Raw genomic sequence first — 12,374 nt, 5'->3', positions numbered from 1 at the left:
AGTTACATGCCGATAATCCAATCAACCAATCGACTAATTCAAACATTTCCGCTACGGAAAAGGGAATAACAAATGAGTATAACAGGAGGTAATCTAATTCCATGCAAGGTATTAGAAAGGTTGGCTGCTTAACCATCCTTCGGAGTCGACGAAACTCGTGCTAGTCAACTGATTGATTGTCGACGGGTTCAGCTTCTTCTCCCAACTCACCCGGAGAGAAGTATCCGACCTGGGTCCATACCACCCATATTCTGAAAACGTCAATTGGGACCCGATCCATTTTGATCAAAGGAAAGAAAAAAGCAACCTTCAATACAACTATAATAAAGCCTTTGAAAACAAATCTTGAGATAAAACACCCTTTTTAGAGAAGACGACTCTCGCGTAGGCTCTCCACGCCCTTCACAACAAGGCCGAGCTGGAGCTGAACACATTTCACTCCTTCAACACGAACCCGCTTGCATCGTCTGGGTTGCTCCTTCCTTGCGCTGTGATGAATCCTGTCACCCCAGCCCCTAGGGCTCCTCCGAGCACCGATATTGTAGTATTCTATGGAAAGAAAAGCATGACGATAAAAAGTATTCTAAGTTCGGGAAATTACAAATATAATGATATGCGTGTCCACATGAATCTGCACTTACGTTCTGTACAAATTTTTATCATATGTTGGAAACTTAGATAAGGGCATATTTTCATTAATGAAATCATGTTATGATATTACAACACAGCCATAGTATTAGAATTGGAAATTAAAAATTGCCCTCCCCCTTCTTTTCAAATTTTGATCTTCAGTTTCTTTCCAAAAGTTGGTGCAACAGTGGATTTAAAGAAGTCTTACTGAAAAAGAAAAAAATTATTCGAAAGATACCCGTGAATCCCTTTCTTGATATAGATGCAAACCCAGTTCCTATCATTCGAGGGAACGGAATCGATGGCGGACTGTATGGTGGTGAAGTTGCCGAGCCGCCCTGACGGGTCGACGAAGATTGTCCGGTAAGGCGCGATGTTCCCGCTGATCTGCTGGAGCCAATCACTATCATCCGCTAGTCCCTCCGTGTATCTTGCGTGGAGGAGAAGAATAGTCCAACCGCATAGGTTTTGCAGGAGAAACGATTTGACCAATCTTGAAGAAGCCATGAGAGTACAGTTAAAGAGAGAAGATGAAACAGACAGAGACTTAATATCACCAACTGGAGGTTGCATGCTCAATGAAGATGGTGGATTTGCATATATAGATCTCGGGACTTATTGGATGTTTGGCGGGAATTAAAACTCTATGACAGATGGGTGATCAAAGTTGGACTCTTGAATGGTGAACGGTCCATTGTGTTCAAATTGTAGTGTGTTCGTGATTGTAAAGCCGCATACTCTAATCACAATCTGGTGTATGTCAACTATATATGCATACAAGACTATATGTTGGTTTGACTAAGGGGGCCTTTCGTGTGAAAATTGGCTGACCATTGATATGTGTGGGAGTTATTCAAAATATGGTCAATTCAGGGTTGCTGTTAGGTCGGATTGATGATCGTGAATAACCCCTAAATCAACAGACAAAAAAGGAAAAATTTAAGAGAAAAGACACCCTAAGATGTTGGAAAACTAACGGAATGATTGGTCTGCATCGACTAGATTGAGCAACATTAAGTTGTCTTAGTTCTAAAGGGGAAACTTGACAGAATAATATCAAAATACTGCATTGAACGTCCACAAAATACTAATGAACTACTTTTTTTGGGCCAAAAATTGAAAAATTCCCTTCCCTTTGACGAAATGTATGACTATCATTTTATTCGTGCGTCAACATTAACATATCTTGCCTTCACTATCTCTGTGTCTAGATCTTCATCAGTAGGGGAACATTAAGATTGCTCCCATAAGCGAGGGTTTATCGCAGACCACATGTACATCTGTGTGTATGTGCGTGCGCGTTGCCAGAACTTCGTACTACTTATGAATCTATAGATTTGGTTGTCTGGTTGGACACACGAATGGTGATTGTTGGTCCATGTTAATTGATATGTGACACTATAACCTTGCTCTAATGGAGTTGGAGGATGACTCTGGGGATAATGTAAACATTAGTTGTATAGTGCCTTTTCTTAAGTGGGGTTTGTATGGCTCTTGAAATGACCCAAATTGTAGATATGATTGAACTTTTCTATGCCGCACTTATCTGACTAGTTATTAGGCTACAAGGATGCTGAGAATGGCTCGAGGTAGCAATTGATTGATTATGTATAGGCTCGTGTTGATTGTTGCGAGGGCAATTGTTGCTCTTTAAATTAGAAGTGAAGTGTTGAGTGGTGGGGTTGGTAGCTTGCGAACTAAGGGATGGTGTCCTTCATTACACAAACTGCACGTGACCATATATATAATTGCAGTTTGGTGGGCAATATAAAGTAGCCCTTTTCGAAATAGATAATCTCATCATAATGAATCAATGGTATTAGCTTCTTTCTACAAAAGATGGAAAATTTACTAAAGTCAACCTGCCACTATGAAAAGAATAAAGTTATAGACACTAAATTTCTTATCCTTATAATGAGAATATATTGATCATATAATGTGGTGAGGTTATGATTATTAGATGTTTAAACATGGGTCTCTCTCTTTTTTTTTCTTTTGACAAGTATTCAAAGTGTGTCGCGTCAATAAGAACAAAATATTCAAGTTGGTTGGCCTTGGGCTTCTCTTACAGCAAAATCTAACTCAAAGGATGAGACTTTCTCTTATACTTATAAACTGATCACCAATCCCTTTCACAACCAATGTGGGATAAACCCCAACAATATTCTATCTGAGCGTTCCTACTCAATACATCAAGTGAGAAAACTTGTGCCCTCAAGTTTCCGAAGACATCGCCACCTCTTTTTGCCGGAGGAAGAGGACGATTCGGGTTTTCTCAAGGAGATTCACTAATGTTTCTCCTTCAAAGCAGATAGAAGGTCTCTCAATCGAGAGCTGCAGAGCATTCCAAACATCAGACTCTGAGGTCTTCGAAGAAACGTTCTAAAGTGCCGAGGTTTTTAGACGGTACAAGTTTTGCATAACGAAACTGTGCAATCAAGTAAGAAATCTGCAGTAATTTTGAGACTAATGATTTGTTTTTATTGGTAATAGGATGTCCTGGACAATCTGTGGTCGATGTTGTGCTCCTTATATCGATTCTCGAAGATACAACTGCCCTCGATACAAAAATCATAAGTTCATTTTCAGCTCTTCTAGCTATTGTTAATCTTCAGTAATCGGGGACGATGTCGTATGACATTGCTTTTATTTTGTTTTGAATCTTCCTAAGTGAAATGATCACATAGTGAAGTAAACGGGTTACTACTCAGTAAGCCTCGGTTCAATGACATTCCTTCTTTGGGATACCGTTTTCTTGGTTTCAGAACAAGTGCTTTGACTCAGCTAAAAGAGGAACAGAACCAGAGTCACTTTGGCACATAGAAATGGCTAAAAGAATGGGATGAACAGAGAGATAAATACACAAAAAGAACGACGCAACTACAGCAACTTCTGAACCACCTATTCCTACTTACAGGCCAATAATCCAATCAACTAATTCACACATTTCCGCGATGGAAAAGGGAATAAGAATTGAGTATAATAGCAGGTAATCCAAATCCATGCAGTGTATCAGAAAGGTTGACTGCTTAGCCATCCTTCGGAGTCAACGAAACTCGTGCCGGTCAACTGGTTGATCATCGCCGCGTTCAACTTCTTCTCCCAACTCACCCGGAGAGAAGTATCCGACCCGGATCCGTAGCACCCGTATTCTGAAAAGCTCAATTGGGACCTGATCAAAGGAAAAAAAAAAGCAACCTTCAATATTACTATTATTAGCCTTTGAAAAGTAACAAATCTTGAGATAAAACACCCTTTTTACAGAATGGAAAGTTAGCTAGTTATTGCTTTGTTTCTAATTAATTAGAGGGTAATAGTAAACCTAAAAGCGAAACTAAAATAGGGACGAAGATAAATTCCAAATTGATGTCAACAAGGTCTCACTATACTAAAATAGGAAAAAGTAAATGTACAAGTACTAATATCTGCACAAGTAATCTCGACAAAAATGGGGAGCGAAAAAATTACTTGCTTTGGCCCGCTATGTCCATGAGTCTAAATTAAAATTCGCTAATTTTTCCAGGTCTCGGTCGATTGGGATGTTTGTTTTGGCTTATAAAAAGCAAAAACGAATTTTTATTTTATTTTCCCACCAAAATCTAAAATATTATTTGAACTTTAAAAATATTAAGGGCAAATTTTTTATGTAAACCTACTAGTCAATGCTAATATACATTGTAACAATCCGAAGCATTCAAGAATCATGATCAATATGCGCTTTAGGTAATTTTCCAAGATGGATCAGCTAAAAGAGCATGGTGGATAGAAAACGCACTCTTGTCCGGCAAAATTCCATGCGTCCCAGCCGCGAGGATTCACGACGTCGGTGAAATTGGAGCGATAGAAGACGACTCTTGCGTAGGCTCTCCACGCCCTTCCCAACAAGGCCGAGCCGGAGCCGAACACATTGCACTCCTTGAACACGAACCCGCTTGCATCGTCTGGGTTGCTCCTTCCTTGCGCTGTGATGAATCCCGTCACTCCAGTCCCTAGGGCTCCTCCAAGCACTGATATTGCACAATTCTACAAAATGGAATGCATGACGATCAACAAATTACGAAAAACATTGCCAATATTCACCTATTTAAAAACCCTTCGGTGCTTTACGCTGAACAAAAGTCAAATTGTGAAAGCAACAAGATTTACCAAACGCTAAGAAGTTGAACAAATAGAAGTTACTCGAAATGTTTATCACTCAACTAAATACAAGATGGCGGGATTGGCAAAAAGATGAAATCAAAGAATCTTGACAGAATTTCTTAATATACATTCACTGCAATATAGGGTTGCTTCACAGAAAGTCAATTACCTCGTAAATGGACTGCCCACCACCGAAGATAAAATCGACGGCGCCTTGGACAGTGCAGCGCTTGAAATAATGTCGTCCTTGGTCGTCCCACAACGTATCTTGCAAACCATAGAAACCACACCTGTGGAACACATTCTTGTCCCCTGAAACCCTAGCCGCGACTGCTGGAACCCTAGGAATTTTCTTATTTACCGGATTGTTATAAGAATTCTGCGACCAATAGTTAAAGAAATAAGTTAGCATATAGTTCAATTTTTATTAAGTCAATATGCGATATGTGTGAGAACTCTGTTGGAAAAACCGACTCTTAAGACTCTAGTGATACCCTGTCAATTTCGTCAAAAAATCTTTCTTTTGCAAGATGAGTAATTTGTTGGATTGTCTTACCCTAAAACTGATGCTTTTAGCGACGATGTTATCGGCCAGAGATGTGAAAGTCGGGCTCTGCACAATGCTCTCGTGGTCGTCCCACACGACCTCGGTTGTCTTCTTCGCTTGTCCTTTGAGGATGATGTATGGCTTGTCCTCCGGTATTTTCACCTTCTCCCTGCATTTCAACATGAGGCACTTCTCATCTCATGTTCAACCTTTGTAAAGAACTTTCAGTTTTTCTTCTTCATATCATTAAAAAAATTGAACGTTGCTACATTTAATGGGACAAACTTTATCAAAGAATAAATTCTCAAGTTTCCTTGTTTTTTCCGTTGAATATTTGATACATGCAGAGATAACATATAAGAATTAAGGATTTCCCTTCCCCTACTTTTCCAGTTTTGATCTTCAGTTTCTCTCCAAAAGTTTGAGCAGAAGTGAATTTAACGAAGTCTTAGTGAAGAAAGAGAGAGAAATTATTCGAAGCATACCTGTATATCCCTTTCTTGATATAGATGCAAACTCAGTTCGTATTATTTGAGGGAACAGAATCGATGGCAGACTGTATGGTGGTGAAGTTGCCGAGCCACCCCGAAGGGTCGACGGAGATTGTCCGGTAAGGCGCCACGTTCCCGCTGATCCGTCGGAGCCAATCACTATCGTCCGCTAGCCCCTCCGTGGATTTTGCATGGAGAAGAAGAATAATCCAACCGCAGAGGTTCCACAGGAGAAACAATTCGACCAATCTTGAAGAAGCCATGAGCGTACGGTTGGAGCGAGAAGAGGAAACAGACTGGAGGTTGCATGCTCAATGAAGATGATGGACTTCCATATATAAAGCTCGGGACTTATTGGAAGTTTACCTGGAAATATGACTCTGAGAGATGGGTGATCAAATTTTGACTCTTGAATTGTCAACGGTCCATTGTTTTCAAATCAGAATCAGGTGCATGTCAGCTATAGATCCATAAAAGCGTACATGTTGGTTCGACTGAGGGGGCTTTTCGTGTGAAAATTGACTGACCAGGGGAGTCGGCACGTGTGTACAAAATTGAAGGTTAGATCCGTTAGGGAGGAAAACATAAGCCGCTTCCTGGGATTTGTGGGGGAGTTTGTCAAAATATGGTCAATTCAGGGTTGCTGTTAGGTCGAGTTGAAGAGCATGAACAACCCCTAAATCATCGTACAAGAAACGAAAAATGAAGAAAGGATTGGTCTGCATTAATTAGACAAAGAAACGGTATGTTATTTTACTTCTAAAGTGGAAACTTCACATTATAAAATTAAGAGACAGCATTAACCGTCCACATAGACAGCATCAGTTGACATGTGACATTGTAACATTGTTCTCATGGAATGGGAGGATGACTCTAGGGATGATGTAAACATTAGCTGCTTAGTGCCTTTTCGTAAGTGGGATTTGCATGGCTCTTGAAATGACACGAATTGTAGTTTTGATTGAACTTTTCTACGCCGCACTTATCTGACTATGTATTAGGCTACAAGGATGCTGAGAATGGCCTGAGGTTGTCAACTTGCTTTGTTCAACTTCATAATAAAAACTCAAACGTACTAATTCTTTGGGACCCTAATTTGGAGGAACACCTATTTTTGAATCAGAGAGAGAGAGAGAGAGAGAGAGAGAGAGAGAGAGAGAGAGAGAGAGTGGAGGTCCAACTGTTCAAGAGCCTAATTTGGTAGGATTGAGGGAGCAATTGATTGATTATGTATAGGCTCGTGTTGATTATTGTGAGGGTAACTGTTGCCCATTAAATTAGAAGTGTCGAGTAGTGGGGTTGGTAGCTTGCGAACTAAGGGATGGTGTCCTTCGTTACACAAATTGCATGTGACTGACTATATATATTTGCAGTTTGGTGGTCTTGGAGTGGCCCTTTTCGAAATAGATAATCTCATCATAATGAATCGGTGGTATTAGCTTTAATTTTTTCTACAAAATAGAAAATTTACTAAAGTTGTTGGGTGATCTTAGGCCTCACTCATCTCAAAAGCTAATTTAAAGAATAAGACTTTCCCTTACACTTCTTATACTTATAAACTGATCACCTGCCCCTTCTACAACCGATGTGGGATAACTCTAATAATTTCTCTCTCACATATCGAGCATAGGTCAAAGCTGCAGCAACTCTCTCTAAGTAATTGTTAGGTCCAAACTTGTTGATAACTTGGGCTCTGATACAGATTGATGAGTGATCTTGGATAGCTTTCACCTTAAAAGCTACCTCAAAGAGTGAGACTTTTCCTCATACTTATAAATTGACCACCTGCTCCGGAAAACCCCAACAAAAATCAACCTGCCACTATGAAAAGAACAAAGTTAGACACACTAATGACTTGTTTGGCAACATTTTTATATCTTAGTTTTTTTTTATTTTTGTTTCCAAGAACAGAAAACAAATAGATTTTTGTTTATATACAGCGGTTAATTTTTCTATTCCCCGGAATAAATAAGTGGTTAGGGAATAGTTTTGAAATAGAAACAAAAAGTAAAAAAAAATCTACTTTTTTGTTCCAGGAACAAAAATAGAAACAATGTCATTTTAGAGAAACAAGCTCAGCGTAATTTAAACCATAAACCCCTACACCATACACCCTAAACCCTATACCTTACACCATACACCCTAAATTCTAAATTCTAAACCTTACATCCTAAACCTTAAAATCGTAAGCCCTTCACCCCATGCCCTACACCCTACACTTTAAACCCTACACCCTATAACCTACACACTAAACCCCACCCCTACATCCTACTCCCTAAACCCAACACTCTACACTGTAAAGCTCAAAAGGTCTATGCACCTAATTGTTGTAATGCCAAATATTTACTTTCAACCTCATATTGTGAGTTATAAATCAGTGAAATTCTCTACTACCATTTCCAATCATCCATCTATGACTAACTATTATACTGGATTTTCTGAGGCCATCTTAGAATATCTTGATCGGTTAAGTCATTATAAAAGTCCATTTTTATCCAAACATGATTTATTAAGTCTCCATTGACATTTTATAATTAAATGAAAAAATTGGGAATGCAAATTTTTAGGGTCATACCAAATGCATTTATGTTCTTTTTCTACTCCGAGAATATAAATTTTATGCAGTTACTAAACGTGTTCTTTTACTCAAAAACTTGTCCAAAGAATATAAATAGAAAATACCATTTCTGAATAGAAATTGTTCCCGGAAATATAAATGTTACCATACACATCCTAAATTTCTTATCCTTATGACGAGAATTTGTTGATTATAATGTGGTGAGGTTATGATTATTAGATGTTCGGACAAGGGTCTCTCTCTTTTTTTCTTTTGACAAGTATTCAAAGTGTGTCGCGTCATCAAGAACGCAATATTCCATATGTGCGTTCCTACTCAATACATCAAGTGAGAAAACTTGTGCCCTCAAGTTTCCGGGGGCATCGCCACCTCTTTTTGCTGGAGGAAGAGATTGATCTGGGTTTTCCCAAGGAGATTCACCAATGTTTCTCCTTTGAAGTAGATAGAAGGTCTCTCAATCGAGAGCTGCAGAGCATTCCAAACATCAGACTCAATGGTCTTCGAAGAAACTTGCTAAGGTGCTGAGGTTATAGACAATACATGTTCTGTGTCTTATCTCACATGCAGAACAAAGCTGTGCAATCAGGTAAAAAATTTGCGGTAATTTTGAGACTGATGAATTGTTTTCATTGGTAATAGGATGTCCAGGATGATCCATGGTCGATGTTGTGCTATTTATATCGATTCTCGAAGATACAACTGCCCGCAACACATAGATCATACGTTACTCTTCAATTCTTCTAGCTACTGTTAATCTTCAGTGATCTCGGTTGATGTTGTATGACATTGCTTTTTATTTTGTTTTGAGTCTTTTCCACGTGAGGTGATCACATAATGAAGTAAACGGGTTATTAGTCAATAAGAACCCTCTTTGGTATACCGTTTACAATACCGTTTACATAGTTACAGAACAAATGCATTGACTCAGCTAAAAGAGGAAGAAGATCACTTTTGCACAGGGACATGGCTAAAAGAATGTGATGAATGACAATTTACATCAGCAAAAAGATGGACATAACTACACCAACTTCTGAACCACCTATTCCTAGTTACATGCCAATAATCCAATCAACTAATTCACTCATTTCCGTGATGGAAAAGGGAATAACAGAAGGTAATCCAAATCCATGCAGTGTATCAGAAGGGCTGACTGCTTAGCCATCCTTCGGAGTCGACGAAACTCGTGCCGGTCAACTGGTTGATCGTCGCCGCGTTCAGCTTCTTCTCCCAACTCACCCGGAGAGAAGTATCCGACCCGGGTCCGTAGCACCCGTATTCTGAAAAGCTCAATTGGGACCTGATCAAAGGTAAAAGAAAAGTCAACCTTCAATACTACTATTATTAATTTATTAGCCTTCGAAAAGGAACAAATCTTGAGATAAAACACCCTTTTTAGAGAATGGAAAGCTAGCTAGTTATTTCTTTGTTTCTAATCAATTAGAGGGTAATAGTAAACCTAAAAGTGAAACTAAAATAGGGACAAGGATAAATTCCAAACTGATGTCAACAACAAGGTCTCTTTATAGTAAAATAGGAAAAAGTACTAGTACAAGTACAAATATCTGTGCAAGTAATCTCGACAAAAATGGGGAACGAAAAAATTACTCGCTTTGGCCCACTGTGTCTATGAGTCTAAATTAAATTTCACTAAATTTTATGTGTCTTGGTTGATCTGGGGATGTTTGTTTTGGCTTATAAAAAGAAAAAAATCAATTTTTATTTTATTTTCCCGCCAAAGTCTAAAATATTATTTGAACTTTAAAAAGTTTATGTGTAAAGCTACTAGTCAACGTTAATATACATTGTTTGAAGCATTCAAGAATCATGATCAATATGCGCTTTAGGTAATTTTTCAAGATGGATCAACTAAAAGAGGATGGTGGATAGAGAACGCACTCTTGTCCGGCAAAATTCCATGCGTCCCAGCCTCGAGGATTCACGACGTCGGTGAAATTGGAGTGATAGAAGACGACTCTTGCGTAGGCTCTCCACGCCCTTCCCAACAAGGCCGAGCCGGAGCCAAACACATTGCACTCCTTGAACACGAACCCGCTTGCATCGTCTGGGTTGCTCCTTCCTTGCGCTGTGATGAATCCCGTCACTCCAGTCCCTAGGGCTCCTCCAAGCACTGATATTGCACAATTCTACAAAATGGAATGCATGACGATCAACAAATTATGAAAAACATTGCCAATATTCACCTATTTAAAAATCCTTTGGTGCTTTACGCTGAACAAAAGTCAAATTGTGAGAGCAACAAGATTTACCAAACGCTAAGAAGTTGAACAAATAGAAGTTACTCGAAATGTATATCACCCAACTTAATACAAGATGGCGGGATTGGCAAAAAGATGAAATCAAAGAATCTTGACAGAATTTCTTAATATACATTCACTGCAATATAGGGTTGCTTCTCAGAAAGTCAATTACCTCGTAAATGGACTGCCCACCACCGAAGATAAAATCGACGGCGCCTTGGACAGTGCAGCGCTTGAAATAATGTCGTCCTTGGTCGTCCCACAACGTATCTTGCAAACCATAGAAACCACACCTGTGGAACACATTCTTGTCCCCTGAAACCCTAGCCGCGACTGCTGGAACCCTAGGAATTTTCTTATTAACCGGATTGTTATAAGAATTCTGCGAACAAAGGTTAAAGAAGTAAGTTAGCATATAGTTCAATTTTTATTAAGTCAAGCAAATTATACGACCACCGCTGGATATGCGATACGTGTGACCACTCTATTGGAAAAACCGACTCTTAGGCTCTAGCGATACCCTGCTTATTTTAACTGAAAATCATTCTTTTCCAAGATCAGTAATTTGTTGGATTTTCTTACCCTGAAACTTATGCTTTTAGCGATGATGTTATTGGCCAGAGATGTGAAAGTCGGGCTCTGCACAATGTTCTCGTGGTCGTCCCACACGACCTCGGTTGTCTTCTTTGCTTGTCCTTTGAGGATGATGTATGGCTTGTCCTCCGGTATTTTCACCTTCTCCCTGCATTTCGACAATAGGCACTTCTCATCTCTTGTTCAACCTTTGTAAAGAACTTTCAATTTTTCTTCTTAATATCATTACAAATATTCAACGTTGCTACATTTAATGGGACAATCTTTATCAAAACATAAATTCTCAAGTTTCCTTGTTTTTTCCGTTGAATATTTGACACATGCAGAGAGAACATAAAAGAATTAAGGATTGCCCTTCCCCTTCTTTTCCAGTTTTAATCTTCGGTTTATTTCCAAAACTTGGAGCAGAAGTGAATTTAACGAAGTCTTAGTGAAGAAAGAGAAAGAAATTATTCGAAGGATACCTGTAAATCCCTTTCTTGATATAGATGCAAACCCAGTTACTATTATTCGAGGGAACGGAATCGATGGCAGACTGTATGGTGGTGAAGTTGCCGAGCCGCCCCGATGGGTCGACAAAGATTGTCCGGTAAGGCGCCACGTTCCCGCTAATCCGTCGGAGCCAATCACTATCATCGGCTAGTCCCTCCGTGAAGTTTGCATGCAGAATAAGAATAATCCAACCGCACAGGTTCCACAGGAGAAACAATTCGACCAATCTTGAAGAAGCCATGAGCGTACAGTTGGAGCGAGAAGAGGAAAAAGACAGACTTAATATCACCAACTGGGGATTGCATGCTCAATGAAGATTATGGACCCCCATATTTATAGCTCGGGATTTCTTGGAAGTTTGGCGGGAGATAGAACTCTGTGAGAGATGGGGGATGAAAGTTTGACTCTGGAATGGTCAACGGTCCATTGTGTTCAAATCAGAATCTGGTGCATGTCAACTACAAATCCATACAAGCCTATATGTTGGTTTGACTAAGGGGACTTTTCGTGTGAAAATTGGCTGACCAGGGGAGTCGGCATGTGTGTACAAAATTGAAGGTTGGATCAGTTAGGGAGGAAAACATAAGCTGCTTCGTGGGACGTGTGCGGGAGTTATTCAAAATAAGGTCAATTTAGGGCTGCTG

General features: G+C 39.5%; 1 protein-coding gene and 1 pseudogene across 1 annotated transcript; both read right to left on the bottom strand.

Annotated features, from left to right (window-relative positions):
• Positions 1–3,344: 3,344 nt before the first annotated feature.
• Positions 3,345–6,088, bottom strand: LOC115679423 (probable pectinesterase 55; annotated as a pseudogene).
• A 3,272-nt stretch (positions 6,089–9,360) lies between these two features.
• On the bottom strand, positions 9,361–12,012 carry LOC115679424 (probable pectinesterase 55). Its single transcript, XM_030603007.2, has 5 exons — positions 11,703–12,012; positions 11,227–11,386; positions 10,817–11,026; positions 10,283–10,530; positions 9,361–9,683 (listed from the first exon to the last, which is right to left on the bottom strand). Exons 1-5 carry the CDS (start codon positions 11,969–11,971, stop codon positions 9,524–9,526), a joined length of 1,047 nt encoding a protein of 348 aa, XP_030458867.1. The 5' UTR covers positions 11,972–12,012; the 3' UTR covers positions 9,361–9,523.
• Positions 12,013–12,374: the final 362 nt, after the last annotated feature.

The sequence above is a fragment of the Syzygium oleosum genome, unplaced genomic scaffold, assembly GCF_021117445.2.
Source record: "Syzygium oleosum isolate NSW1041296 unplaced genomic scaffold, Sole_v2.1 Sole_v2.04, whole genome shotgun sequence".
In the NCBI taxonomy this organism is placed as follows: Eukaryota; Viridiplantae; Streptophyta; class Magnoliopsida; order Myrtales; family Myrtaceae; genus Syzygium; species Syzygium oleosum.
This window is presented reverse-complemented; position numbering and strand designations above follow the sequence as displayed.